Source organism: Nomascus leucogenys, chromosome 11 (assembly GCF_006542625.1).
Source record: "Nomascus leucogenys isolate Asia chromosome 11, Asia_NLE_v1, whole genome shotgun sequence".
Lineage (NCBI taxonomy): Eukaryota > Metazoa > Chordata > Mammalia > Primates > Hylobatidae > Nomascus > Nomascus leucogenys.
Genome location: NC_044391.1, coordinates 22,617,123 through 22,642,953, shown reverse-complemented (window position 1 = coordinate 22,642,953; position 25,831 = coordinate 22,617,123). Strand labels below are relative to the sequence as shown.

Genomic DNA, 25,831 nt, shown 5'->3' with positions numbered 1-25,831 from the left:
GGGGCGTGGCCAGCGGAACATCCCGCCCCATTCTGTGACGCACGGGGTGGTGCGCGCGGGACCCGAGGGGTGGGGCTGGGTTTAGTAGGAGACCTGGGGGCCGGGGCCGCCTGCAGAGGACCATCTGCCAGCTTCTCTCGCTCCGTCGATTAGGACCGGTGGCGACCTCGGCCTTCAGTGTCTCCGACAGAGTGAAATGGCGGCTGCGGCCGGGATGATGCTGGTGGGCTTGCTGCAGGCGGGTGGGTCGGTGCTGGGCCAGGCGATGGAGAAGGTGACAGGTGGCAACCTCTTGTCTATGCTGCTGATCGCCTGCGCCTTCACCCTCAGCCTGGTTTACCTGTTCCGTCTCGCCGCCGGCCACCTGGTCCAGCTGCCCGCACGGGCGGTACGTACATTCTTTAGGGTCCGAGTGGGGCTCGTGCTGCAGCTGAGGCGGCAGAAGGGCTGGCGTGGGCGGCTCCGTGGCCCGGACCGGCTCAGTGCTCTGGCTGGATGGCAAGGGCGGGGGGACTGCGGCCATGCTTGGCGTGGCTTTGGTGGCAGGCGCGCTGGGGGCTGGAGTAGTGGCTGCGGCGGCGGCACTGCTGCTGGTGGCGCTAGCTGTAACACCCGCCGTTGCCTTGTGCTGGGGGGCGGTGCTGGCCTCCCCGGCTGTGTATCTGATCCTGGACGGGGTCGTGGTTGCGCCATTTGTGGTTGTAGCGATGGCTGTACTGACCGCGGCAGTGGTGCCCCTAGTGGCGGTGGCTGGATTGGCGGCTGTGGGTTTGAACGACCCGGTGGTCGTTGGGATCCTTGGTGGGGGTCCTGATGGAGATGCTGTTGGCAGCTGGCCCGTCATCCTGGAGGCTGCCCTGTCTGGTTCAGGGTTCTGTGGGCTGTAGCAGTGCCTCTAATGGCGGTTTATACCCATATTAAGGAGGATGTGTAGAGTGTGGTAGTGGGAGTGACTGGAGTGTGGTAAGGGCCTTCCTCTGATGCTAATAATGTAACAGTTTCTCGACCGGGAGCGGTGGCTCACGCCTGTAATCCCAGCACTTCGGGAGGTCGAAGCGGGCCAGTCACCTGAGGTCAGGAGTTCCAGACCAGCCTGACCAACATGGAGAAACCCCATCTCTACTAAAATACAAAAAACAAAACAAAACAAAAATTAGCTGGGTGTGGTGGTGCACGCCTGTAGTCCCAGCTGCATGGGAAGCTGAGGCCCGAGAATCGCTTGAACCTAGGAGACGGAGGTTGCAGTAAGCCGAGATCGCGCCACTGGACCCCAGCCTGGGCGACAGTGAGACTCCGTGTCAAAAAAAAAAAAAAAAAGGAAAAGTCATTTTCTTCAATTTAACAGCCTTATTAACGTAGCTTTTAATCTCCCAAATGTTATTTGATGGATGTGCCCTTTACAGTCAGCAATAAGTAGCTTTTGAAAACTACCCTTTTACTGACAATGCAATGTACAAACTTTTGACCAAGTAGCTTTTAAAATAATTTTTGTTTGAACCATACCAGGCATAAGACAGAGTTATTTATTTATTTACTTTTTTCCTACACATGGGATTTTTAAGGAAATGATATTTGTCTCTGGGAAGACAAAGTTACTTTTAGTGTTTAAAGATAGTTCTATTAGCTAAGGAGTACTGTGAGGTTGTGGTGCTCCTTTCTATTTGAGACCACCAGAGAATTGAGGAGTATTACCCTTTTTCATTATTTTGTTTGATTTTCAGGATATTTAATGTTGTAATCTGCAGGTCTCATTTTGTGGCATCTGAAGAAACTTTTATGAAGAATGCTAGAGTTCTTGTTAGAGCTGATCTACTCTCTTAAAAACTCTAAAATCAGTGGCTCTAGTTCACTTGCAGTGAGAGAAGCGTGAGATTGATTGTTTACTGAGAAATAAATATAGCTTCTTAAACATTTCCCTTCTTTCTATACCACAAGTTACTGCTTGTCTTTTTCTCTACCTTCTTTAAGCAAGTATCTAGAACTAAAATTGTGAGTAGTAGTAGAAGTAAGTAGTGAAGGCCCTCTGGGGACACGAATTCCACATTTGGGAATTCAACCAAGTGTAGATCTAAAATACCCGGGGGAAAAAAACCCAATGCAAAATAACACAACAATAAGAAATAATACAAATAAAAAAACATAGTTTAATAACAATTTACATAGCCTTTACATTGTATTGGGTATTGTAAGTAATATAGAAATGGTTTAAGGTATATGAGAGGATGTACATAGGTTATACGCAAATACCTTGCCATTTTATATAAGGGACTTGAGGATCCCTGGATACAAATCTGTGAGGGGGTCCTGGGACCAGTCCCCCACAAATGCCAAGGGACAAGTGTAGTTTGACCTTTTTGGTTTTGTGCTACTAATGGTTAGAAAAGTTGCCTGGAGACGCCAATAATAATTGGACATATTCTGAACAGTGTCCATCATTTAAATTTACAGTGCCTTAGTGTTTATCTGGTCGTTTGTCTTATACCGTGTTTTGAGTTTCTATTCTTTTCTACAATAGCTACTCTCTTAAGGTATTTGCAATTTGGCTGTTCTCAAGTTACTTCTGATGCTTCCTTTTTTTTTTGGTAACTTTTTTTTTTGAAGTCTTAATAGCTATTTTGTTTAACTGTTTGGTCATGAAGCGAAACTGGGTTTCTCTCTTGAAATGAAACGAGAACTGAATTTATTATTTTTTTCTCTTGTAGAAAAGTCCTCCATACATTTTCTCCCCAATTCCATTCCTTGGGCATGCCATAGCATTTGGGAAAAGTCCAATTGAATTTTTAGAAAATGCATATGAGAAGGTAAGTCTTCCAAATAATTAGAGGAAAAAAAAACTAGAGAAGTGCTTTTTAAACTTTTTTTGAAAAGTGGCAGAACATTTAAAAACATTGTAATCATATACATATCCTCAGTATAGGAAACAAAATGGAAACTGCTCTGGTTTAAGAGATGATGTCTTATAGATGCCTATCCTTTTAGCTTTTCCCATGTCCTGGGGTCGTCTTTGAGACACCATTGAGGAAATCTGTAGTTCTGGCAACTATGGTTTAAAAGCCACTGTTCTGAGTTTTCTATTCACTTATTGTCATTAAAATTGATATTAATTAACCCTCATTTTTCTTTACCATGCGTCTGTGGGGTTTTCTAACCTGCTCTATACATCTTATGTGATTTCACTGTCCACTTGAATGACCCAAATGACACCATAGCTACTCAATTCTTTGCCCGTCTTCTCTCTAATGAGCTTCCCTGTGCCAGTTAAGCCATTTACTTCACAGTCTCACTTTGGACTTGTCACTCTTAAATGTTTAACTTCCACGATATTTATTTAGATATCCTATTCGTAGACTATACCGTCTCCTGGTTTGCTTGTGCAACTCCTTAAATTATAACTATTCTTTGACCTCATTGGATCTTGCATTCCATTTACTTTCTCCTGAGCCATCAGCCTTCATTCTTCACTTTCCTTTTTCCACTTTGGGTCCCTGGCATGTCTCTTCTGTTACACTCTTGGCAATACAGTACTTTAAATTTCCTTGACCCTGCATCTTTTCATTGTGTTCAGCTGGCAGAAGTCACCCTTGGAGGCAGCCAGTTATTGTCTCCTTCTGCACCAGATTAGTTTCTTCCTGATTTTATGATGGCCTACCTTAATGATATTTGAACACTGCTCCACAGTCCTATTATGTTCTTGTGATTGGGCCTACTTTTCTGCTCATTACAGTGACTAATTCAAACCTTCACTTTTCTAAACTTCTGAATCTTTCTACCTCTCCATCAAAGCAGATGATTTTTTCTCCTGTTTAGGAGACAATGATTAAAAACATTGATTTAGGAGACAATTATTAAAAACCATTCAAAGAAAACTTCTTCATTTTCTCAATTTCAAATATGCAAACCTACTTGTATTTATATAGTAATCCTATTCTCTTTTCTTCCTATCATAGTAATAATTATAAAACACTTACTTTATGCCAGTACTTAGTGCTTTACAAAGATCATCTCACTGAAGCTCCACAAAAACCCTTTCAGGTATATTTGTTTTATAGATGACAAAACTGAGAAGCAGAGAGGATATATAATTTCTTCTTGGACTCACTGCTAGACAGCGGCCAAGCCAGGATTTACACATGGTCTGATTTCTGAGCCTATACTTTTATTAATGATAACAATAATGGAAAACAAGTCATTAAGATGCTAAGTAAGCCAAGGTACTCTTCTCTGCCCTGTATATGAAATTTGGCAGCAGCTTGTGAAGAACTGCTATTATTATTATTACCATTTTACAAGTGAGAGAAACGAAACACAGAGAGGTTAAGTTCTCTGACTATAGGACCAAAGTCATACAGCAAATAGGTGGAGGAGCTGGGATTTGAACACAGACAGTCTGGCTCACTGTGTTCTACCACTTTGATTTTATTACAACTATATTTTGCCTCTTATCGGGGGCTGAACTCTCCATCCCTCTTTTGTCTCAGGAACTTTTTACTTTTATTTGTTTTCTCAGTGTATTGTTGATTTCTTTTTCAATGGCATCTTTCCTTTTTCTCTGAAAAATTCTTGTCACCCATTTAAAAACTTCCTTAAAATGGCTTATGAGGCTCTGTATGGTCTAGTGCTGCCTAATGCTCAACTCTCATCTCCTCCTTTCTCTTTCTCTTACCTTTAGGGCCCTTGTGTATGTTTAGCTACCAAACTAACTCCTCATTCTTCTGGTCTCAACCCAGTTGTCTTTTCCTCTGTTAGGTCTCCCTTTTTTAGATTCTCTCATCACAGAGTTGCTTTCCTTTCTGTAATACTTGTCACATTTGCAGTTTTATATTTGTTAATGTGATTATTTGATTAATTTGTATTTTTTCCAATAGACTAAGCTTGGTGAGTTGGGACAGTATTTTTTTTTCATGATTATACCCCTAGAGTCTAGTCTTCAATAATAACCAGAAAACTGCAAGGGAAAGCATTTAACATCTAACCAAATTAATATAAAATAAAAAATGAAGTCATTTAGTGTAGATGAAATAGTGCTAAAATAGATAAATAAACTTGTAGTGTCTTCACATAACAGGTACTATAGAAAAGGTCAAATTCTTTGGCTAGTCTTGTAAAATTTGTTTTTAACCAAAGGGGGAAGAAGTCTATATTTTCAGAGGTGTTCATCACAGAATTAGCTGTAATAACTAAAGAAAACCCTGACATATCACCCATATGTCCAATAATGAAAGAGTAGTCAGTAAATTAACATCGTGATGTTTATATAGACAATAGAAAATATTGTCAATATAAACTGAAAAAAGCGAAAAAAGCATAATCAGTTATATTTATACTACATTTGCAACTAAATGAACATAATTATAAATTTGGACAAAGACAGGAAGGAGGAGTATGGCAAGATGAAAAGAATTGCTTTAAGGTTTATATATGTTTTTATTTTTTCAATAATGCATTGTTTTGTGATTTTAAAAAGTTACTGTCTTAGTGTTGCATATTTTTTGTAACATCGCTATATGTACTTTTCTCTTTTTAGTATGGACCTGTATTTAGCTTTACCATGGTAGGCAAGACATTTACTTACCTTCTGGGGAGTGATGCTGCTGCACTGCTTTTTAATAGTAAAAATGAAGACCTGAATGCAGAAGATGTCTACAGTCGCCTGACAACACCTGTGTTTGGGAAGGGAGTTGCATATGATGTGCCTAATCCAGTAGGTGACACTGTTACTATGAATAAAGACAAATCTATACCTCAGTAGTTATAGCTAATAGTGAGACATTATACATTTAAAATGTAGAAACAGCCAGGCATGGTGGCTCATGCCTGTAATCCCAGCACTTTGGGAGGCCAAGGTGGGTGGATCACTTGAGATCAGGAGTTCGAGACCAGCCTGGCCAACATGGCGAAACCCTGTCTCTACTAAAAATACAAAAACAGCGGGGTGGGGCTGGTGGTGCACACCTGTAATCCCAGCTACTTGGGAGGCTGAGGCATGAGAATCGCTTGAACCCAGGAGATGGAGGTTGCAGTGAGCCGAGATCACAACACTGCACTTTAGCCTTGGCAACAGAGTGAGACTCTGTCTCAAAAACAGAAACAAAAAACCACACACACACACACACACACACACACAAAGAAACCAACCAAACCAAAAAAATGTAATAAAATATAGAACCAGTTTATTCCTTGGTTCAAAAGTCTGAAGAATCATGAGAAGGAAGGCCGTGGATAACTGTTAAGTAATGGGTATTTAGTTTTATATTTGCTGTCATGGCTAAACAATATTAAAGGGCTTCATGTACAAATAATGGAATCAATGATAACTTAGCATATTGGGATTTAATTTGAAAGGGTTATAAGACAATCCTGTTACTTCATCAAAAGGACTTCCTACCTACCCATTCCTCCCTGAAATTCTAACATAAGAGCTGTTTAGAGATTGCTGACTTTAGAAGTCCTCTTTTAATGCAACTACTTCAGGTGTGGGGTACATCTATGTGTATGTTTTACCCTCAAAAGCCAAATATGAAATTGTTTTAAGTTGATATAGAACACAAATCAGACAATTGGCCCCAATGCTTGGTATGGGCTCTGGCTGTGAATGTAACACACATTAGCCAGTACCCTAGTATAGCAGTTAAGAGTTAACATTAAATCTTGTTTCTAGTGATGAGGAATGAGGGAATGAATGGCTCTCCTTAAGGCCAAGAAAGAGGGCCCTGGAAAATCCCTCTGCTCAGATATATCTATTCATTTAGACTCTATTCATTTAGAGTCAGATAGATCTATTCATTTAGACTCTTAAAATGTAAATGCCCAAAGGGTTAAAACCATTAGTTGTGTTAGTGTTACATAGTTATAATAACCTAAATGGATTTTATGATAAAACAAAAATGTGTTTTAATGCTGTATCGCCTTTTTGAATTTTTTTGAAGGTTTTCTTGGAGCAGAAGAAAATGTTAAAAAGTGGCCTTAACATAGCCCACTTTAAACAGCATGTTTCTATAATTGAAAAAGAAACAAAGGAATACTTTGAGAGTTGGGGAGAAAGTGGAGAAAAAAGTAAGCAAAATGTTTGATGTTTGTCCTAACATTTCTACTTCTCTATGAATAGAAAAGTAGAGTATATATGTGTGTAGTATATAAAAAACAAATTACAGTGTATGTAAAACTGCCTTGGATTTATGGGAGGGTTATGTAATGGTTGCCATAAAGTCGTAACTGAGAATCCAGTTTTTATGCTGGGCTGCAAGTTAAGTATTGCCTTCAGAAGCAATTGCTGTGCCCATAGTAGGAAGCAACATCTGCCCACAGGGCAGCAGGACCCAGGGCAGCAGGTCACTATATTCTGGGTCTGGCCTTTGGCCTCTGTAAGAGGTCCAGAATATTTGTTTTTGGTATACTTAAGTTGATATGATATATTTTCTAACCATACAAGAAACTGATATATAAATTAGAATGCCAGTGTAATAATGCATGTGAGACATATAATTATAGCACCAAGAAATCCAGAATATTTACTGATGATTCTTTTTATTGACAAATATAATTGGAAAGCCAAATGATCATTGGAAGTTCATTTAGTGAATGTGGAATTAACAGGAAATTAATTGGATAATTTTTATTAGTTGAGTGCCATCAAATTATGCTTGCCTGGTGCATTTGTCTCCAGTGTTGGGATATACTAATTGGTGATTATAGTTTTCTTTTATATATGGCCAGTAATTCCATTTTGTCCCTGATCTTCCTACTTTTAACCTGGGAAATAATCTGATCTTTGGCTACTATTCCTTGGGACGTACCTTATTATTGTCATATGCACTATAAATAACCTTTTTTCTGCTTTTGTTATTGTGACCTGGAAATCAAATAACCACATTTATTCTTTTCATGATGAAGTGCTCATGAGTGGGGTTTTGAGATGTGTTTCTGGGATCTGTTTTGGCTGTTCAGAGGGACAGGGTACTTCCCATTGTTTGGTTTATTGCCCCCCTTTCTTTGTTGTTGTACATAGTCACATGTCTGTCTACAGACTTTCTTCGATGATATGAATAGGATCTTGTTTGTTTGAGTTCTGTTTTTAATTCTCAATTTTCTTTCACTTTTTGGAAATAGTAATGAGAATAATCTTTTTTTCTCCCTAGATGTGTTTGAAGCTCTTTCTGAGCTCATAATTTTAACAGCTAGCCATTGTTTGCATGGAAAGGAAATCAGAAGTCAACTCAATGAAAAGGTAGCACAGCTGTATGCAGATTTGGATGGAGGTTTCAGCCATGCAGCCTGGCTCTTACCAGGTTGGCTGCCTTTGCCTAGTTTCAGGTATGGATAAAGAAGATATTACACTTGGTTATTTAACTTTGTATAATTATTGTAGTGTTGGTATGCTTTGCCTTAACGAAGATAAAAATTAAACAAGTAAAACATACAAAATGGGTAAGATTATGAATCCCCTTTCTTCTATAAGAATTCAAGACAAATTTTCTTTATATAGTGAGCTCATTTAAAGTAAGTTTCAGTTTATTAAAAAGGTGATTTGTTGTCTGTCTAGTCTAATATTTTATTTATGTTTTTGTTTTTGAGATGGAGTCTTGCTCTGTTGCCCCAGCTGTAGTGCAGTGGTGTGATCTCGGTTCACTGCATTCTCTGCCTCCTGTGTTCAAGCAATTCTCCTGCCTCATCCTCCTGAGTAGCTGGGACTACAGGCACGTGCCACCATGCCCAACTAATTTTTGTATTTTTAGTAGAGACAGGGTTTCATCATGTTGGCCAGGCTGGTTTTGAACTCCTGACCTCAGGTGATCCACCTGCCTCAGCCTCTCAAAATGTTAGGATTACAGGCATGAGCCACTGAGCCCAGCCTAGTTTAAAAGCCTGCTTACCTCACGTATTCCTTATCCTCAGGGAAGTCTCCGAACTATACCTAAAAGTGATATAGCTCTTCTCTAGCACTTGTTTGAAATCTTTGGTGGCTTTTTATTGTATTGTGAAGTTTCTTTGTTTTGAATATTTGTGCCTTTCTTTAATTTTCTGTTTCTTAAGGACAAGGACTGCCTCTGATATAAAGAAATATTGCTCTTAGGACTTGATCTATAGCTTAGTGCTTTGTGTTTTGTGTATTAGTAGGCTTTCTATACTTTTGTTGATTTATTTGTGTTTAGGTGACAGATGGGGAGGAGATAGATTGCTAGTCCCTTTTCTTCTATTTCTGCCCCCTCTATCTAGTTATAGATTAGAAGAGGGGTGGGAGTAAAAGGAAGAGCCAGGAGAGATTCCCTAAAGTTCTCTGGAACTCATCATACCTTATATTTGCAAGGAGCTTTGCAGTTTCAAAATGTTTTAATATATCTTATATTAGAACACCCAGCACAGCCCTGGACCCATAGTGGGTTCTCCATAAATGTGCATTTCTTTTTTTTTGAGACGGAGTCTCTCTCTCTTGCCCAGGCTGGAGTGCAGTGGTGTGATCTCGGCTCACTGCAAGCTCTGCCTCCCAGGTTCACACCATTCTCCTGCCTCAGCCTCCCAAGTAGCTGGGACTACAGGCACCCACCACCACGCCTGGCTAATTGTTTTGTACTTTTAGTAGAGGTGGCGTTTCACTGTGTTAGCCAGGATGGTCTTGATCTCCCGACCTTGTGATCTGCCCGCCTCGGCCTCCCAAAGTGCTGGGATTACAGGCGTGAGCCACTGTGCCTGGCCCATAAATGTGCATTTCTACCTGCCTGTTTCTACCTGCTCTGTCTCTTGGATGAAGTCAGAGCTTGCTATGTTAGGCCCTTCATATTCTGGCCCAGTCTTTCTTTTTTCTACTCATACCAACTAATTTAACCAGATTATTCAATTCACTGTCTTAAACAGGCCTATGTTTTCCTGGTTTGACTGTATTCATACAGTTAAGCCCCAACATCTTCTCTTCTGTACACATGGTTTCAGTTGATCCTCAATAAGAGATTAACAGTCTTGTAAATGAAACAGGGTAGGAGTTTTTATTAGAAGGCTTGATTTAAGAGGGGGCTTGGGAGTCAGATTGCCTAGTTTTAAATTCCAGCTCCAATGTTTGCTTTCTGTGTGATCTTATGCAGCTAGCTATAACTTGAGGTTAATAGTATGTATCTCACAGGAAGATAAAAGTGAGTAATTCATGTAAAACACTTAATATGGTACCTGCTACATAGTGAACATACTATTTAAAGGTGAAGTTTAGGAGTTGAAGCTTGTTTTCTGAATCTGCTAGTATTTTCACCCCCTACAAAAAACTATTGTATTAGAAAGCGAAAAGTAGAATCAGATTCCATAGACGAACCAGAGTGACTCTTCTGCTTTAAGACTTGATTTGGTATTAAAATTGGAATTTTATGTTAATTTAAAAGAGTATTCTACTTTCTGTTGAACTAGAAAATACTTCTAAAGGAATTTCTTGCTTGTTTTAGGCCTTTAGTTTGAACACAGGTAATGTGTTAAGAATCTGGGATATAGATGTTAAATAAAGCACAGTTCTTGCCCTTAGGGACTATGGACATTTTTAACAATGTAAGATTTTCATGACTTCCAGCATGTTCCTGGTTCTGATTTTTTTGCAATTATTTTAGAGTCATTAAAGTTGGTTAAATAAGATGCTTTATGCTCGGTCCTGATTCTCAAAATGAATTTGATCCTAGAAGGTTATTTCTTTATTTAAGAAAATCATCTTCATCTTTTAATTACAGACGCAGGGACAGAGCTCATCGGGAAATCAAGGATATTTTCTATAAGGCAATCCAGAAACGCAGACAGTCTCAAGAAAAAATTGATGACATTCTCCAAACTTTACTAGATGCTACATACAAGTAAGAGCTATTCAGATAACATATTAAGCTGAAGCAGGAAATTACACATTAAAACACAGTTAAATAATATTTCCAGTTAAAAAACAGTGATGCTGGCAAAATAAGTTGGTAGCTGTGATCTTTGGACTTTTTAAATTGTTGAGACATAAACTATTGGCATCCTGTGTCTTACTGTAATCCCAGTAACTGGGTATGGTAAAAGTTTGCTAATGAACTGTAATGGAGTCTTTTGTAATCAAAATCGTTTTGTGCTGGTCTGTCTCTTCCCTAAGAGAAAAAAAACTCTTGACTTGTGATAGTCAAATATAAGAGACTATTATACCTGAAAAATGTATTCATTATGACACTTTATTTAAAGGTTGCGGCATGAAATGTATCTGCCAAAATGTTAAATTTGTGTGTTTGGTTCATTCCTTAGGGATGGGCGTCCTTTGACTGATGATGAAGTAGCAGGGATGCTTATTGGATTACTCTTGGCAGGGCAGCATACATCCTCAACTACTAGTGCTTGGATGGGCTTCTTTTTGGCCAGAGACAAAACACTTCAAGAAAAATGTTATTTAGAACAGAAAACAGTCTGTGGAGAGAATCTGCCTCCTTTAACTTATGACCAGGTTTGTTGGATTTTTCAGTTTCATTGCTGCCTTATGACTTTGAGGATCTGTGGCTTGTTTTTAAAAGGGACAATTTGAGATTTTCTATATACTATAGCTTAAATTGATCAGCTTCTCTATTTTTAGCAATTCCCTATAACCTTACCTAAAATATCTTAATGTTATTGCTTCTTGCCATTAAGCTTTATCAGATATGTTTTGGGTTGATGGCTTAGAGATCCTTGGGGATGTTTCTTTGGTACTTACTTCCTCTGCTTCAAAGTCTGGCTTCTGTACGTAGAGGATATTATGTGCATGTTGTGTGTCTTATGAAGTGTAGAAGCCTCTGAGTTACTTAGAATTCTATATGTCCAGAGTGGCCTGTGCATGAGCAGAGACTTCTAAAAGTAGTAGTAGTAGTAATGAGGACTAGACATTTACAAATACTACATGCATCTTGCTGGGTGGAAAGGAAGAGAGGACAACTCACTGCACAACCTGACATTCCATCTTGGAAGCAAACCTTGGTGATATCATCTTCCTGTTATCTTTTGTGTTTTTGGTCCTATATTAATATGGCACATTACACTGATTTTCAGATGTTAATTGTATTCCTGGGATAAATCCTACTTTGTCATGGTACATAGTTGTTTTTATATGTTACTGCATATAAACTTGCTGGTGTTTTGTTGAGGATTTTTGCGTCTATATTCGTAAGGGATATTGATCTCTAGTTTCACTGTGATGTCTTTGGCTGGTTTTGATATCAGGATCATACTGATCTCATAGAATGAATTTGGAAGTATTCTTTTTTTCTTCTAATTTTTGGAAGAGTTTGTGGATGATTGGTGTTAATCCTTTTTTACATATTTGCGAAAATTCAACAGTGAAATCATCTAGATCTGTGCTTTTCTTTCTGGGAAGACTTTACTTACTAATTCAATTTATTTGTTACGGGTTTATTCAGATATTCCATTTCTTCTTATGTCAGTTTCAGTAGTTTATATCTCTCTAGGAATTTGTCCATTTCATCTAGGTTACCTAATTTGTTGGCATGCAATTGTTCATAGTATTCTCATAGTTCTTTTTATTTCTGTAAGCTCAGTAGTGATGTCTCAACACTCATTCTTGTTTTTAGTAACTTTTAAAATAACAGCTTAACTGATACATTTACATAGCATAAACCCATCCATTTAAAATGTACACTTTGTGGTTTTTAGCATATTAAGAGTTGGGAAACCATCATCATAATTTAATTTTAGAACATTTACATCACTCCCAAAAGAGAGCTGGTACCCATTAGCAGTCATGCTTCATTCTCCCTGACCGCTGCCCCTGGCAACCATTAATCTCCTTTTGCCTCTATGAGTTTGCCTATTCTGGATATTTCATAGAAATGGGATCATACAATATGTAGTCTTTTGTGACTAGCTTGTTTCACTTAGCATGTTATCAGGGTTCATCCATGTTGTAGCATGTATCAGTACTTCAGTCTTTGTTATCACCAATAATATTCCATTATATGGATATACCACATTTTGTTTATCTGTTCATCAGTTGATGGACATTTGAGTTGTTTCCATCTTTTAAACTATTATGAATAATGCCGCTCTAAACATTTGTGTACTGATTTTATGTGGACATGTGTTTTCAATTTTGGGGGGTCATACCTAGGAGTAGAATTGCTGGGTCATAAGGTAACTTAGAAGAACTGCCAGACTGTTTTTAAAAGTGGCTGCACCACTTTCAAATCTCACTAAACAGTATATGTTGGTCCTGACTGCACCCCCTCACCAAACTTGTTACTTGATTTTTTTATTATAATAGGTGTGAAGTGGTACTTTTTTTTTTTTTTTTTTTTTGAGACAGAGTCTTGGTGCGATGCCTAGGCTCGAGTGCAATGGCGCGACCTTGGCTCACTGCAATCTCAGCTTCCCGGGTTCAAGCTATTCTCCTGCCTCAGCCTCCCAAGTAGCTGGATACACACCACCACGCCTGGCTAATTTTTTTATTTTTGGTAGAGACGAGGTTGCACCATATTGGCCAGGCTGGTCTCAAACTGCTGACCTCAAGTCATCTGCCCACCTTGGCCTCCCAAAGTGCTGGGATTACAGGTGTGAGCCACCGTGCCAGTTGGTATTTTGTTTTGATTTTGCATTTCCCTGGTGACTAGTGATGTTGAGTGTCTTATGATGTGTTCTTTGGCTTTGGCATATCTTCTTTGGAGAAATGTCTGCTCACATCCTGTTCCCATTTTTAAAATGAGTTGTCTTTTTATTATTGAGTTGTAAGAGTTCATCTATTTTTTTTTTTAATGTGCTTTTGGTGTCAGAGAAACCAATGCCTAATCAAAGTGTATGAAGATTTATTTCTGTGTATTCTTCTTAGTGTTTTGTAGTTTCATATCTTACATTTAGATGTTTGATCCATTTTGAATTAATTTGTGTATGTGGTGTGAGGTCATCATTCTTTTGCATGTGTTTATCCAGTTGTCCCACACTGTTTGTTGAAAAGACTGTTTTTTCCATGTTGAATTGTCTTTGTAAAAAAATCTATTATAGCCAGACGCAGTGGCACGTGCCTGTATTCTCAGCTACTGAGAAGCTGAGATGGGAAGGTCGCTTGAGCTCAGGACTTGGGGTCCAGCCTGGGCAACATAGCAAAACCCTGTCTCTGAAAAAATAAATACATTTTAAAAAGCCTCTTGACCATGAATTTAAGGCTTTATTTCTGGACTCAGTTCTATTCCATTGATATGTTTAGTCTGATGCCATTACAGTAGTTTTGTAATAAGTTTTGAATTCGGGAGTGTGAGTCCTCTGACTTTGTCCTTTTCAAGGCTGTTTATCTACTTCTAGTCCCTTTAGTTTCCATATGACTTTTGGGGTCTGTGTGTCAATTTCTGCAAAGAAGCTAGCTGAGATTTTTGACAATGATTGCATTGTATCACCATATTAATTTGGGAGCACAATTTTAGTCTTTAAATCTATGAACATGGGATGTCTTTCTGTTATTTTAGTTCTTTAATTTCTTTCAACAATGTTTTATAGTTTTTGGTGCACAATGTTTAAACTTCAATTGTTAAATGTATTCTTAAGTATTTTGTTATTATTATTTTTTGATGTTATTCTTTCTTCTGCCAGTTCAAATCGGCTGTTGATCCCCTCGGGTGAATTTTTCATTTCAGTTCTCATACTTCTCAGTTCTTGGATTTCTATTTGGTTCTCTAAAAAAATAATATATTGATATTCTCCATTTTACTAGAGATAGCTAGGCATATTTTACTGTAGTTCTTCGAACCTATTTATAATAGCTGATTTAAATTCATTATCTGGTAAGTCCAATGTCTGGGCTTCTTCATGGATAGTTTCTATTAAACTGCTTGCTTTTTCTATGTACTGGCCATACTTTCCTGTTTTGGTGTGTTTTTTGTAATTTTTTTTGTTGAAAACTGTACATTTAAAATAATGTGGCAACTGTGGAAATCAGATGCCCTCCTCTCTAGGTCTATTGTTGCTGGCTTTTTGTTGTTGTTGTTGCTGCTGCTGTTTGTTTACTGCCTTTCCTAGATTAATTATGTCATTCCTTGTTCAGTGAGGTCACTGAAATCTCTGCTTGCTTACTTTAGTGGGCATCTAATATTTGGACAGAGATTTACTGAAGTGCTTTGAACAGCCAGTCTCCTAGCTTTTGCTGAAAGGCTCTGTGTGTGTGTGCTAGGGGATGTTATTAACACTCCAACAGGGAGTTACAAGTCTGCCTTCGCTACCTGTGTGTACAGGTCAGCCAGAGGTAGAAGATTACAGCCTCTTAGATCTTACCTGGGCATATGCATGGTCTTATACATATGTGTGGCCTTCAAGATTCTCTTATGTTGGAACTTTTCAAAGTCTCCTGTGGACATCTTACTCCCCAGTTTTCCCGTTTAAACTTCTTGTTCTGTCTCTTAGCACCAACTAATATCAGCATCTCAGGTGCCTTCAGTGTTAAATAATTTTTGCTAATTATTTTTGGAAAATTTGCTCTGGCTCCTCTAATAGTTATTAGGCTTCTGGCTTTCACAGCTGCTATAGTTGTCATGCTGTTGGTTTCCGGGGCTACCATGGATTTGGGGAGAGGAGGATGAAAGAAATACAACTTACACTACCACAAAGCTTACTCTTCTTACCAAGATTCAGATTTCTTTTTCTTGAATTAACTCTCCTTAGATTGTTGCAAGCCTTTGGTTAATCTTCCAGAATTTTGAAAAAGTTGACATTGAGATTGTTGCTACTGTTTTCATTTTTTAGAGGAGTGAATTTTTGTAGGTTCTTACTTCATTCTTCAGGGCGATCGTCTCTTTCTGTTACCCTTGCCCTCCTTTTTCACCATGGACAGTGGTAGAGCATGATAACCCCAGCCACCCTGAACCAGTTACCTCTGTACTTTTAGCTGGAATGCAACCAGTCTTGTACTAACTAAGAGGTTAAACTAATTTTTTGTACTGTTGAAGTATGTTATTTATAACAATCAGGAAATGCTTTCTCATTTTAGCTCAAGGATCTAAATTTACTTGATCGCTGTATAAAAGAAACATTAAGACTTAGACCTCCTATAATGATCATGATGAGAATGGCCAGAACTCCTCAGGTGAGTATCTTGGCTACATCTTCCCCTCTATACCCCCAGTTTTTATTTATCAAAAAGAAGAAATAGCTGGGTGTGGTGGTTCACACCTGTAATCTCAACACTTTGGGAGGCTGAGGTAGGAGGATCACTTGAGGCCAGAATTTGAGACCAGCCTGGGCAACATAGTGAGACTGACCTCATCTCTACAAAATTTTTTCTAAAAATTAGCTGGCCATAATGGCACATGCCTGTGGTCCCAGCTGCTTGGGAGGCTGATGTGGGTAGATTGCTTGAGCCTAGGAGGTTGAAACTGCAGTAATCCATGATCACACCACTGCATTGCTGCCTGGGCAACAGAGCAAGACCCTGTCTCAAAAAAAAAAAAAAAAAGAAAGAAAAAAGAGGAAGTAGAGTAGCATAAAAGAGATTTTTTTTAATTAAAAAAGTAGAATAATCACTTCTACCTAATCTTCGGTTTTATATATTCTGAAAACATATTTTTACCTAATTGTAGATAGTATACATACTAATCTTTTTTTTTTTTTTTTTTTTTTGAGACAGTGTTTCGCTCTTGTTGCCCAGGCTGGAGTGTATGGCGCAATCTCAGCTCACCGCAACCTCTGCCTCCCGGGTTCAAGCAATTCTCCTGCCTCAGCCTCCTGAGTAGCTGGGATTACCAGGGGCATGCCACCACGCCTGGCTAATTTTTTATATTTTTAGTAGAGATGGGGTTTATCCATGTTGGTCAGGCTGATCTCGAATTCCCGACCTCAGGTGATCCACCCGCCTTGGCCTCCCAAAGTGCTGGGATTACAGGCGTGAGCCACCGCGCCCGGCCTACATGCTAATCTTTAATGCTAATCATGCTCTGCATTTTTCATAACATTTTGTTGTAAAAAATTGTTAATATGAAGTGTACAAATTGATAGTGAAAGCCTCTCTGAAATTCCAATCCTACCTCCAAGGCATTATGGGTTTGATTTGTGTACTGTGTACTTCCAACCCAACGCTGGCTCACTGGAAATCATCTTGAGTTAAAATAATTTTTAGTTGGCCTATTATCTAGCCAGTTTTTAAATATATGTACAGATGGTTCTTGATTTCTGGTGATTCAACTTACAATTTTGTGACTTTATGATGGGTTTATCAGGATGTAAACCTATCATAAATCAAGGAGCATCTGAGTATCCCATGTATATTCGTGCTTTATTACACAATTATCTGATTATTTGGCAGCACATTTTAAAATTCTCTAATGAAATGTGTGGCTTTTGTTTATAGACTGTGGCAGGGTATACCATTCCTCCAGGACATCAGGTGTGTGTTTCTCCCACTGTCAATCAAAGACTTAAAGACTCATGGGTAGAACGCCTGGACTTTAATCCTGATCGCTACTTACAGGATAACCCAGCATCAGGGGAAAAGTTTGCCTATGTGCCATTTGGAGCTGGTAAGATGATTATATTTTAGATTGGAAATGTTTGTTCTGATAACATATTTGTCTCTGTCAAAATATTCCGAATTGTGTTTACAAATTATCTCTCCCTTTTCTCATAGGGACATTTTTGCAAACTTTTTTAGGAGAAGAATCTTTATAAGTTGGAGAAAAATATTTTCTTTGTACTAAATGGAATTGTTCCATAAACTCTTACATAATGCTTCACTACTTCCCAACCTGTCTGGTTTTATTAGGTCTAATTTTTATAGAACATCCTTGTTTCCCCTTACAATAGTATTTAAAGCTCTTTTTTTTTTTTTTTTTTTTTTTTTTTTGAGACGGAGTCTCGCTCTGTCGCCCAGGCTGGAGTGCAGTGGCGCGATCTCGGCTCACTGCAAGCTCCGCCTCCCGGGTTCACGCCATTCTCCTGCCTCAGCCTCTCCAAGTAGCTGGGACTACAGGCGCCCGCCACCACGCCCGGCTAATTTTTTTGTATTTTTAGTAGAGACGGGGTTTCACCGTGGTCTCGATCTCCTGACCTCGTGATCCGCCCGCCTCGGCCTCCCAAAGTGCTGGGATTACAAGCGTGAGCCACCGTGCCCGGCCGTATTTAAAGCTCTTTGTGGATTCTCTTTTAAAGAACCATTGGAGTCAGCACACCATTCAGGGAATTAATTTAGGTTAAATATCATAACAGATTACTAGCATTTCACAAAAAATCAAAGGCAGTCTTTTAAAATTAAAGCTTTTCTGGATTGTTAGTCAACATTTTTGCTCTCTGTGAATATCCTTATGAGAAAATGTTCTTTAAATTTGGGCAGTTCTTTGTAGGCTTGCAAATTTCATTTCCAGTAAGATCCTAAAATAATTTAGCTATACCCTTGTTTCTCCAGTAATTTCTCTGTCCATTGGTTCTCTGTACTGATTAAACTATATTCTGTGACTTTAGTCTTTCCAAAGGGATCATTTAAATGACAGATGACTTGTCATTGGTCACACTTTTTCCACATATAAAGGAAAGTATAAAGTCCTTTGGGAACTTCAGATCTTTATGTAATAAATTTAATACTGTGGTGTATAACACAATATATAAAAGAATCATAGTTTTTTTTTGAGAGAGTCTTGCTCTGTCACCCAGTCTGGAGTGCAGTGGCACAATCTCTCAGCTCACTGCAACCTCCACCTCTGGGTTCAAGTAATTCTCGTGCCTTAGCCTCCTGAGTAGCTGGGATTACAGGTACTCAGCCTCCTGAGTAGCTGGGATTACAGGTACAGGTACACGCTCAGCTAATTTTTGTACTTTTAGTAGAGACTGGGTTTTGCCATGTTGGCCAGGCTGGTCTGGAATTCCAGGCCTGAAGCGATTTGCCCACCTCGGCCTCCCACAGTGCTGGGATTACAGGTGTGAGCCATGCCACCTGGCCAAAGAATCAGATTGTTAACAGATGGGAAGAGCATTAGTTCTGTAGCCCAAATTCTGCCCCAAAGAGGAATCGTTTCTAAACTAGTAATTATCTGGTTTCCACTTGAACTTTACTAGAAATAGGTTGTGGGTTGTTCAGTTACCTTTTATGATAGCTCATTCCATGTTTGGACAGCTGTCATTTTTAGAGCCTTATGTTAAAGCTGAAATCTGTTTCCTTTTAACATCCCATTTATAGTTGGTCCTAACCATAGTCTCTGAACTTAATATTGTATGAGGTATTTGAGTACAGATAGAATGTCTCAATCTTTTTTCAATCTTTGTGTTAGTTTCCTAGGGCTTCTGTAACTAATTACCACAATATGGGTGGCTTAAAACAGTAGAAATTTATTCTCTCAGTTTTGGAGGCTGGAAGTGTGAAATCAAGGTATTGGCAGGACCGTGCTCCTCCTTAAGGTTCTACAGGAGAATCCTTCCTTGCATCTTCCTAGCTTCTGGTGGCTCTTGGCAACCCTTGGCTTGTAACTACATCGTTCCAATTACTACCCCTGTCTTCAACAGGCTTTCTTCTTGTTCATGTCTCTGTATCTTAACATGGCATTCTTATAAGGACACCAGTCTATTGGATCTAAGGCCTACCCTAAGTCAGGGTCATCTCATCTTAAATGATTGCATATATAAAGATCCTATTTCCCAATTAAGATCACATTGTAAGGTTCTGGATGGACTTGAATTTGTGGGGGGATAGATGATCTTACGTTAATCTTGTTAAATATCACGTTACATGTCTCTAATTTCTTTACTCATTCTTTTACCTCGTAATTGTGCTGTTTATTTATGTTGGTGCATATAGTTCATTCATTTTCATATTACATTTTGTGAATCATCAGAATTTATCTACTCTTATGTTGATTCAGTTGGGATACTTCTTGCTTGTTGCGATTAAGTCCTTTGACTATTCTTCCTGTAAGCCAAGCTTCTCTTTGGTTGTTATATTTGAAATATGGACCAATTTGTAAATGCTCATCTTAAATGTCACTCCTAGAAATAAGTACAGTTATGGGCCAAGCAAGCACTGTGCTAAGCACTGTCAGTTTAGGTTTTTTCTTTTGATGAAAAATCTTGAAATGAAATGCCCAAATCTTAGGTCAACATTCATTGAGTTTTGACAAATGAATAACCTTTAGTTTAGTCTGATTTATCAATCTTTTAAATGGTTATTGCTTTCTGGCCCTGTCTTAAAATTTTTGCTTAGCCCCTGAGTCATGAAGATATTCTCCTCTTCTTCTCTACTGAAATTAATGCTGTTAGCATCATGGTTTGTGACCCTTCTTGAATTAATATTTGATTATGGTGTGACATAGGAGTTGAATTTCATTTTTCCCCCATGTAATATCTAGTTATTCCTGGACCTTATGTTGAAAAGACTTCCTCATTGGCTTGCTTTGGTGTCTTTATTGATAATCAAATAACCATAAAAATATTCTGTTCGAGGCTCTCTGCTCTGTTCCATTGATCTATTTGTTGATCCTTACCTAGTACCACTCTGTTTTACCTTTAGTCTTGAAGTCAGATTTGAAATCAGTTTTATGTCCTCCAACTCAGTTCTTTTTCCAAGATTGCTTTGGATATCCTAGGTCCTTTGCATTTTTATATGCATCTTAGAATCAGCTTGTCAGTTTCTACATAGGTGTGACTTTTTAGTATATGTATTATTTTGGGTTCAGTAAATCTCATTTTCTTCCATAATCATTTATAATGACATTTGAGGTTTTGACTGGAAGGTTTTCATATTGACTTTTAACTAGGGCTTTCTTGGGACAAACAGAATATTCTACTATATTCCCAAACTAGATTACCATCTTATGATTCAAACTTTCCACATATTTAACCCAGATATATATTTTCAGAAAAATTGGAAAAGTTATGTGGTTAGTCAAGTACTGTTTTCCTAAAATGTGATATTGAAAATCTCCTGGAATTTTTAATAATTCACATTGTTTTATGTGAAAAGAATGTCATCTTTTTATTATACTATCTGTACATTTGCTGTTCATCTAAAAATGTAGATAAAAAATATCACCCCAGGCTAAAAAGGATGAGAAAGAAGTTAAACTGATTCTTATAACTTTTTTTTTTTTTTTTAGGGCGTCATCGTTGTATTGGGGAAAATTTTGCCTATGTTCAAATTAAGACAATTTGGTCCACTATGCTTCGTTTATATGAATTTGATCTCATTGATGGATACTTTCCCACTGTGAATTATACAACTATGATTCACACCCCTGAAAACCCAGTTATCCGTTACAAACGAAGATCAAAATGAAAAAGGTTGCAAGGAACTAATATATGTGATCATCACTGCAAACCACAAAGGCATTCGAAGAGAATGAAGTGTACAAAACAACTCTTGTAGTGTACTGTTTTTTTGTGTGTAATTCTAAAAGCCAGTTTATGATTTAGTATTTTGTTAATTGAATGGTTCTCTCAAATATAATAGCATTTGAAACATTTTCTAATAGTTATGATACTTATGCTTTCAGGAAGTTCATTAGTAAACAGTTGTTCAGGGGGGATCTAGGTAATTGGCAGATTCTAAATAATATAATTTCCAGGTAGTAATTTTAAGAGTACTCATTGCTCTTGCCAAATAAGTTCAGGGTATTCAAATCTTGGACTAGTCCTGCAAGGTATAAAGAATAAAAATCCCAGTGAGATACTTGGAAACCACAGGTTATTATTTATCTGGGCAATTATTGTGTGTGTGAGGATGGAAGGGTAGGGAATAATCGAACATCTAAAGCCTTGAATAAGAGAATACTGATTGTTTTGGTATGATGATACTCAGAAATGGAGATATTATAGAAAAAAGAAATCCTTTGGAATTTTAACTAAAATCACTGCATATGGGAAATTAAGAGAGCCAGGACCATATTTGATAAGATTTCCTAAAAATAATGTAATTATTAATGCTAAAGACTGCTCAGGTATCTTGATCTAATTACTAAATAATTACATATTTACCTGATAAATATGTATCTAGTTCTACAAGGTCACATTTATGTGGAAATCCAAAGTCAAGTCCTTAGGGGATAATTTTGTTTTGGCTCAGTTGTTCCCTGCTTTTTTTTTTTTTGAGATGGAGTCTCGCACTGTCACCGAGGCTGGAGTGCAGTGGCACGATCTCAGCTCACTGCATCCTCCGCCTCCCGGGTTCAAGCAATTCTCTACCTCAGCCTCCCGAGTAGTTGGGATTACAGGCACCTGCCACCATGCCTGGCTAGTTTTTTGTATTTTTAGTAGAAATGGGGTTTCACTATGTTGGCTAGGCTGGTCTTGAACTCCTGACCTTGTGATCCACCCACCTTGGCCTCCCAAAGTGCTGGGATTACAGGCGTGAGCCACCGCGCCTGGCCTTCCCTGCTTCCTCTCTAGAATCCAATTAGGGATGTTTGTTACTACTTATGTTGATTAAAACAGTAAACAAACTTTTTTCTTTTTAAAATGTGAGATCAGTGAACTCTGGTTTTAAGATAATCTGAAACAAGGTCCTTGGGAGTAATAAAATTGGTCACGTTCTGTGAAGCACATTCTGTTTAGGAATCAACTTATCTCAAATAATTGTAACTCGGGGCCTAACTATATGAGATGGCTGAAAAAATACCACATCATCTGTTTTCACCAGATGATGCCAAAATATTTTGCTTTATGTATATTACAGTTCTTTTTAAAACACTGGAAGACTCATGTTAAACTCTAATTGTGAAGGCAGAATCTCTGCTAATTTTTCACATTAAAATTCTCTTTGAAAAAATACAGTCTGTATTCATGAATTGTAAAGTATGTGCTTCAGTGAGCAGAGTGAGGGAATCCAGGAACTTGGGTGGGAAAAATTACATCTTTATTTGCACTAATTTCTAACTGGAATTTAGTATTTATTTCATTTATGACTTTGGGCAGCATTAGCAGTATCCAAGATTTTGTCAATAGAAATGTCAGATATTTTTGTATTACAGATGTTACAGATTTCTTGAAGTATCTAGTTACAACCCCGAGATAAGGCTAGACTAATGTTTAGCGAATAGTTTTAGACGTAACAAACAGATTTCGTTTTTAATCACAGACTAATTGTTGAGGTGCATAAACAAGTGTGATTGCAGAGGCCTAATATAAGGAGGTGTGGTGGTCAAACAATGGCAGTGAACTCAGCTTGATCAGATCATTTGTCCATCTGTTTTTTTTCTCCACTGTCTCCTGGAGCAGAATGGCCTTGAATGGCAAGCCATGCTAGCTGAAAAAGGTTTTTACCCACAACCTGCCCCTTCAACTAACTGCTTTAGAGTACATTTGCTATTTCTAGAATTCCTCTTATTGGAACCCAGCTTCTAATGTGGAAAATTTAAGTATAGTTGGCTCTTTGTATTTGTGGGTTCTGTATCCTCTGATTCAACCAACTGCAGGTTCAAAATATTAAAAATAAAACCCCACAACAATAAAAAAATACAGTATTAGCAACTATTTACATAATGTTCACATTGTATTAGGTATCAAATAATCTGGAGATGAGATGATTTGAAGTACACAGGAGGATGTGTGTAGATTATTTGCAAATAGCACATTGTTTTATAAGAGACTTAAGCATTCTCGGACTGTAGTATCCAAGGGGGATCCTGGAACTAATCCCCCACACATGCTGCGGGATGACTGAAATTAGAAATGTTCAAGAATGTACAACTTTCTACCATGTCTGTTTGTGTTGGTATAAATCATGGAACATCAAATAATAAGACAAAATCCTCCAGATGTAAGCATCAAATACTAGTCCTCTTGCTGTTTTAGTGAGTTGCCATGTTATTGGGGAGGACTCCAGATGAGAAATAACATTGCGATTTGTATTATCTCTGTGAGAGCCTCCCAGTCTGAATGTGGCTTGGACAATAGGGATACTGTTTAATTCGGCTGCAATGTGATTAAGATCTTGTGAGTTAATGATTTCTTCATCTTTTTAGTGGGCCGTGGATTTGTGAGAACACATCTTTGGAAACAATTAACACTAACTGTAATACAGTAAATATTGATTAATCATGAAATACCAATATAGCTTTTAAAAAACACTAAGTAGATGTAAAGTTGATACAAAGACACATGGAAAACTTTCAACAGTATTAACTCTAAGATTAGGACAGCTTTCTCTGAATCTCTCACTCCTACATATTTGACATAAGTAACGAGATGCTATGTACCAAGAACTATGGCTCAGTTAAAAATGAAGAAGGTTCAAATACAGTGTGGTGAAAATGGTGAAGTCATTTTTATTTCAGTACTTGACAAAATACCCCATAAAATTCAAAACTTCTACCATTATACAAAAATAGGTCTCTACAAGTGATATTATCTGTCTTCATCACCAGTAGAATATATTAGGCAAAACATGTAACTTCAGTAGCCTTATAAGAAAAGTGCAGGACACCTCAAGCTACACATTCAGCAGTATTGTAATGCGTAAAAGTTTAATCTTTTCACCCATTGGATAAATACACAAGGTTTATAATTTAATGTTTTAAATTAGCATTCCACAAATATACAGGTAATTCAATAATTATTGTGCATGAATACATACACAATGCTTATATATACAAATTCCAGTTTGTTTTCATGTGCTGGCAAGGGATTTGTATACAATCATAAGCTGTGTTCATATTGGTCCCATTGAATATTCACAATACAAAAGCACAAAAGAACCATTGATTTACAAAAGGAAATCTGTTTAAAATCACTTCAATCGGCCAGGCGCGGTGGCTCACGCTTGTAATCCCAGCACTTTGGGAGGCCGAGGCGGGCGGATCACGAGGTCAGGAGATCAAGACCACGGTGAAACCCCGTCTCTACTAAAAATACAAAAAAAATTAGCCGGGCGTGGTGGCGGGCGCCTGTAGTCCCAGCTACTCGGAGAGGCTGAGGCAGGAGAATGGCGTGAACCCAGGAGGCGGAGCTTGCAGTGAGCTGAGATCGCGCCACTGCACTCCAGCCTGGGCGACAGAGCGAGACTCCGTCTCAAAAAAAAAAAAAAAATCACTTCAATTAATGATGTTTCAAAGGATTATCTTCTCATGCCAGCATGAAATTGAGTAGTTGAACCTATGAGAGAAAAACAGGAAATTCAACTGATTTCAAATTACATTTTACCTGTATCAGACCCACCAGAGTTCACACAAAGGAAATTATTATTCTCCATTTTTTTAAAAGCCCTTTTTTTCCTTAAAATGTCCTCTTCATACTTAAACTGAGTCTCTCCCCCCTACCCCCAAGATGGAGTGTTACTCTGTTGCCCAGGCTGGAATTCAGTGGTGTGATCTTGGCTCACTGCAACCCCTGCCTCCTGGGTTCAAGCAATTCTCCTGCCTCAGCCTCCCGAGTAGCTGGGACTACCCACACGTGCCACCACGTCCAGCAAATTTTTGTATTTTTAGTAGAGAAGGGGTTTCACCATGTTGGCCAGGCTAGTCTTGAACTGGTTGGTCTTGACTCCTGCCCTAGTGATCCGCCCGCCTCGGCCACCCAAAGTGCTGGGATTACAGGCATGAGCCACCGCGCCCAGCCCATATACTTAAGCTGATTTTTAAGAGATTTTGAATATATATGTAAAAATCACCATGACTGGCTCTATAGCAAAGTAGGTGAGACTAATATTTAGAGTTTTTTTCAAGTGCTCTCAAAATGGAATGTTCTATACCTCATACATTTTTGAAAAATCTTTTGGTCTTCAAAATCTGGGTCTTGTGAAATTTGGATGCTCAAAACAAAACAAGCCAAGGCAAACCAACAAACAAACTCAGCTATAATAAAAGTTTACTACTACTACAAGATGCTTGGGTTTAAACAAATGATTTCTTGAAGGAAGAGATAAACTACTCAATGATTCAAAGTCTCTGAATCAGGAGTGATCTGAAGT

The 25,831-nt window shown here is 38.3% G+C and overlaps 2 protein-coding genes across 3 annotated transcripts in view; one reads left to right on the top strand and one right to left on the bottom strand.

The window, feature by feature from the left end:
* Positions 1–30: 30 nt before the first annotated feature.
* On the top strand, positions 31–22,694 carry LOC100582853 (lanosterol 14-alpha demethylase). Its single transcript, XM_003252414.4, has 10 exons — positions 31–388; positions 2,703–2,801; positions 5,525–5,701; positions 6,927–7,053; positions 8,136–8,310; positions 10,698–10,817; positions 11,236–11,431; positions 15,944–16,039; positions 17,300–17,468; positions 21,027–22,694. Exons 1-10 carry the CDS (start codon positions 197–199, stop codon positions 21,203–21,205), a joined length of 1,530 nt encoding a protein of 509 aa, XP_003252462.1. The 5' UTR covers positions 31–196; the 3' UTR covers positions 21,206–22,694.
* Positions 22,695–24,888: 2,194 nt separating this feature from the next.
* Positions 24,889–25,831, bottom strand: part of AKAP9 (A-kinase anchoring protein 9) — a 177,546-nt gene continuing 176,603 nt past the window's right edge. For both annotated transcript variants that reach the window (XM_030822060.1, XM_030822061.1), the window contains one exon: positions 24,889–25,017. In XM_030822060.1, coding sequence (XP_030677920.1) covers positions 24,980–25,017 — 38 coding nt within the window. In that variant the 3' untranslated portion in view covers positions 24,889–24,979. The remainder of the gene's footprint in view (positions 25,018–25,831) is intronic.

Excerpts from the sequence above, each read along its gene's own strand:
- LOC100582853 (XM_003252414.4), top strand. The coding sequence starts at position 197 with ATGGCGGCTGCGGCCGGGATGATGCTGGTGGGCTTGCTGCAGGCGGGT. Across the intron at positions 10,818-11,235 it reads TTACTAGATGCTACATACAA|GGATGGGCGTCCTTTGACTG; the intron begins GTAAGAGCTATT and ends TTCATTCCTTAG. Across the intron at positions 16,040-17,299 it reads GAATGGCCAGAACTCCTCAG|ACTGTGGCAGGGTATACCAT; the intron begins GTGAGTATCTTG and ends TTTTGTTTATAG.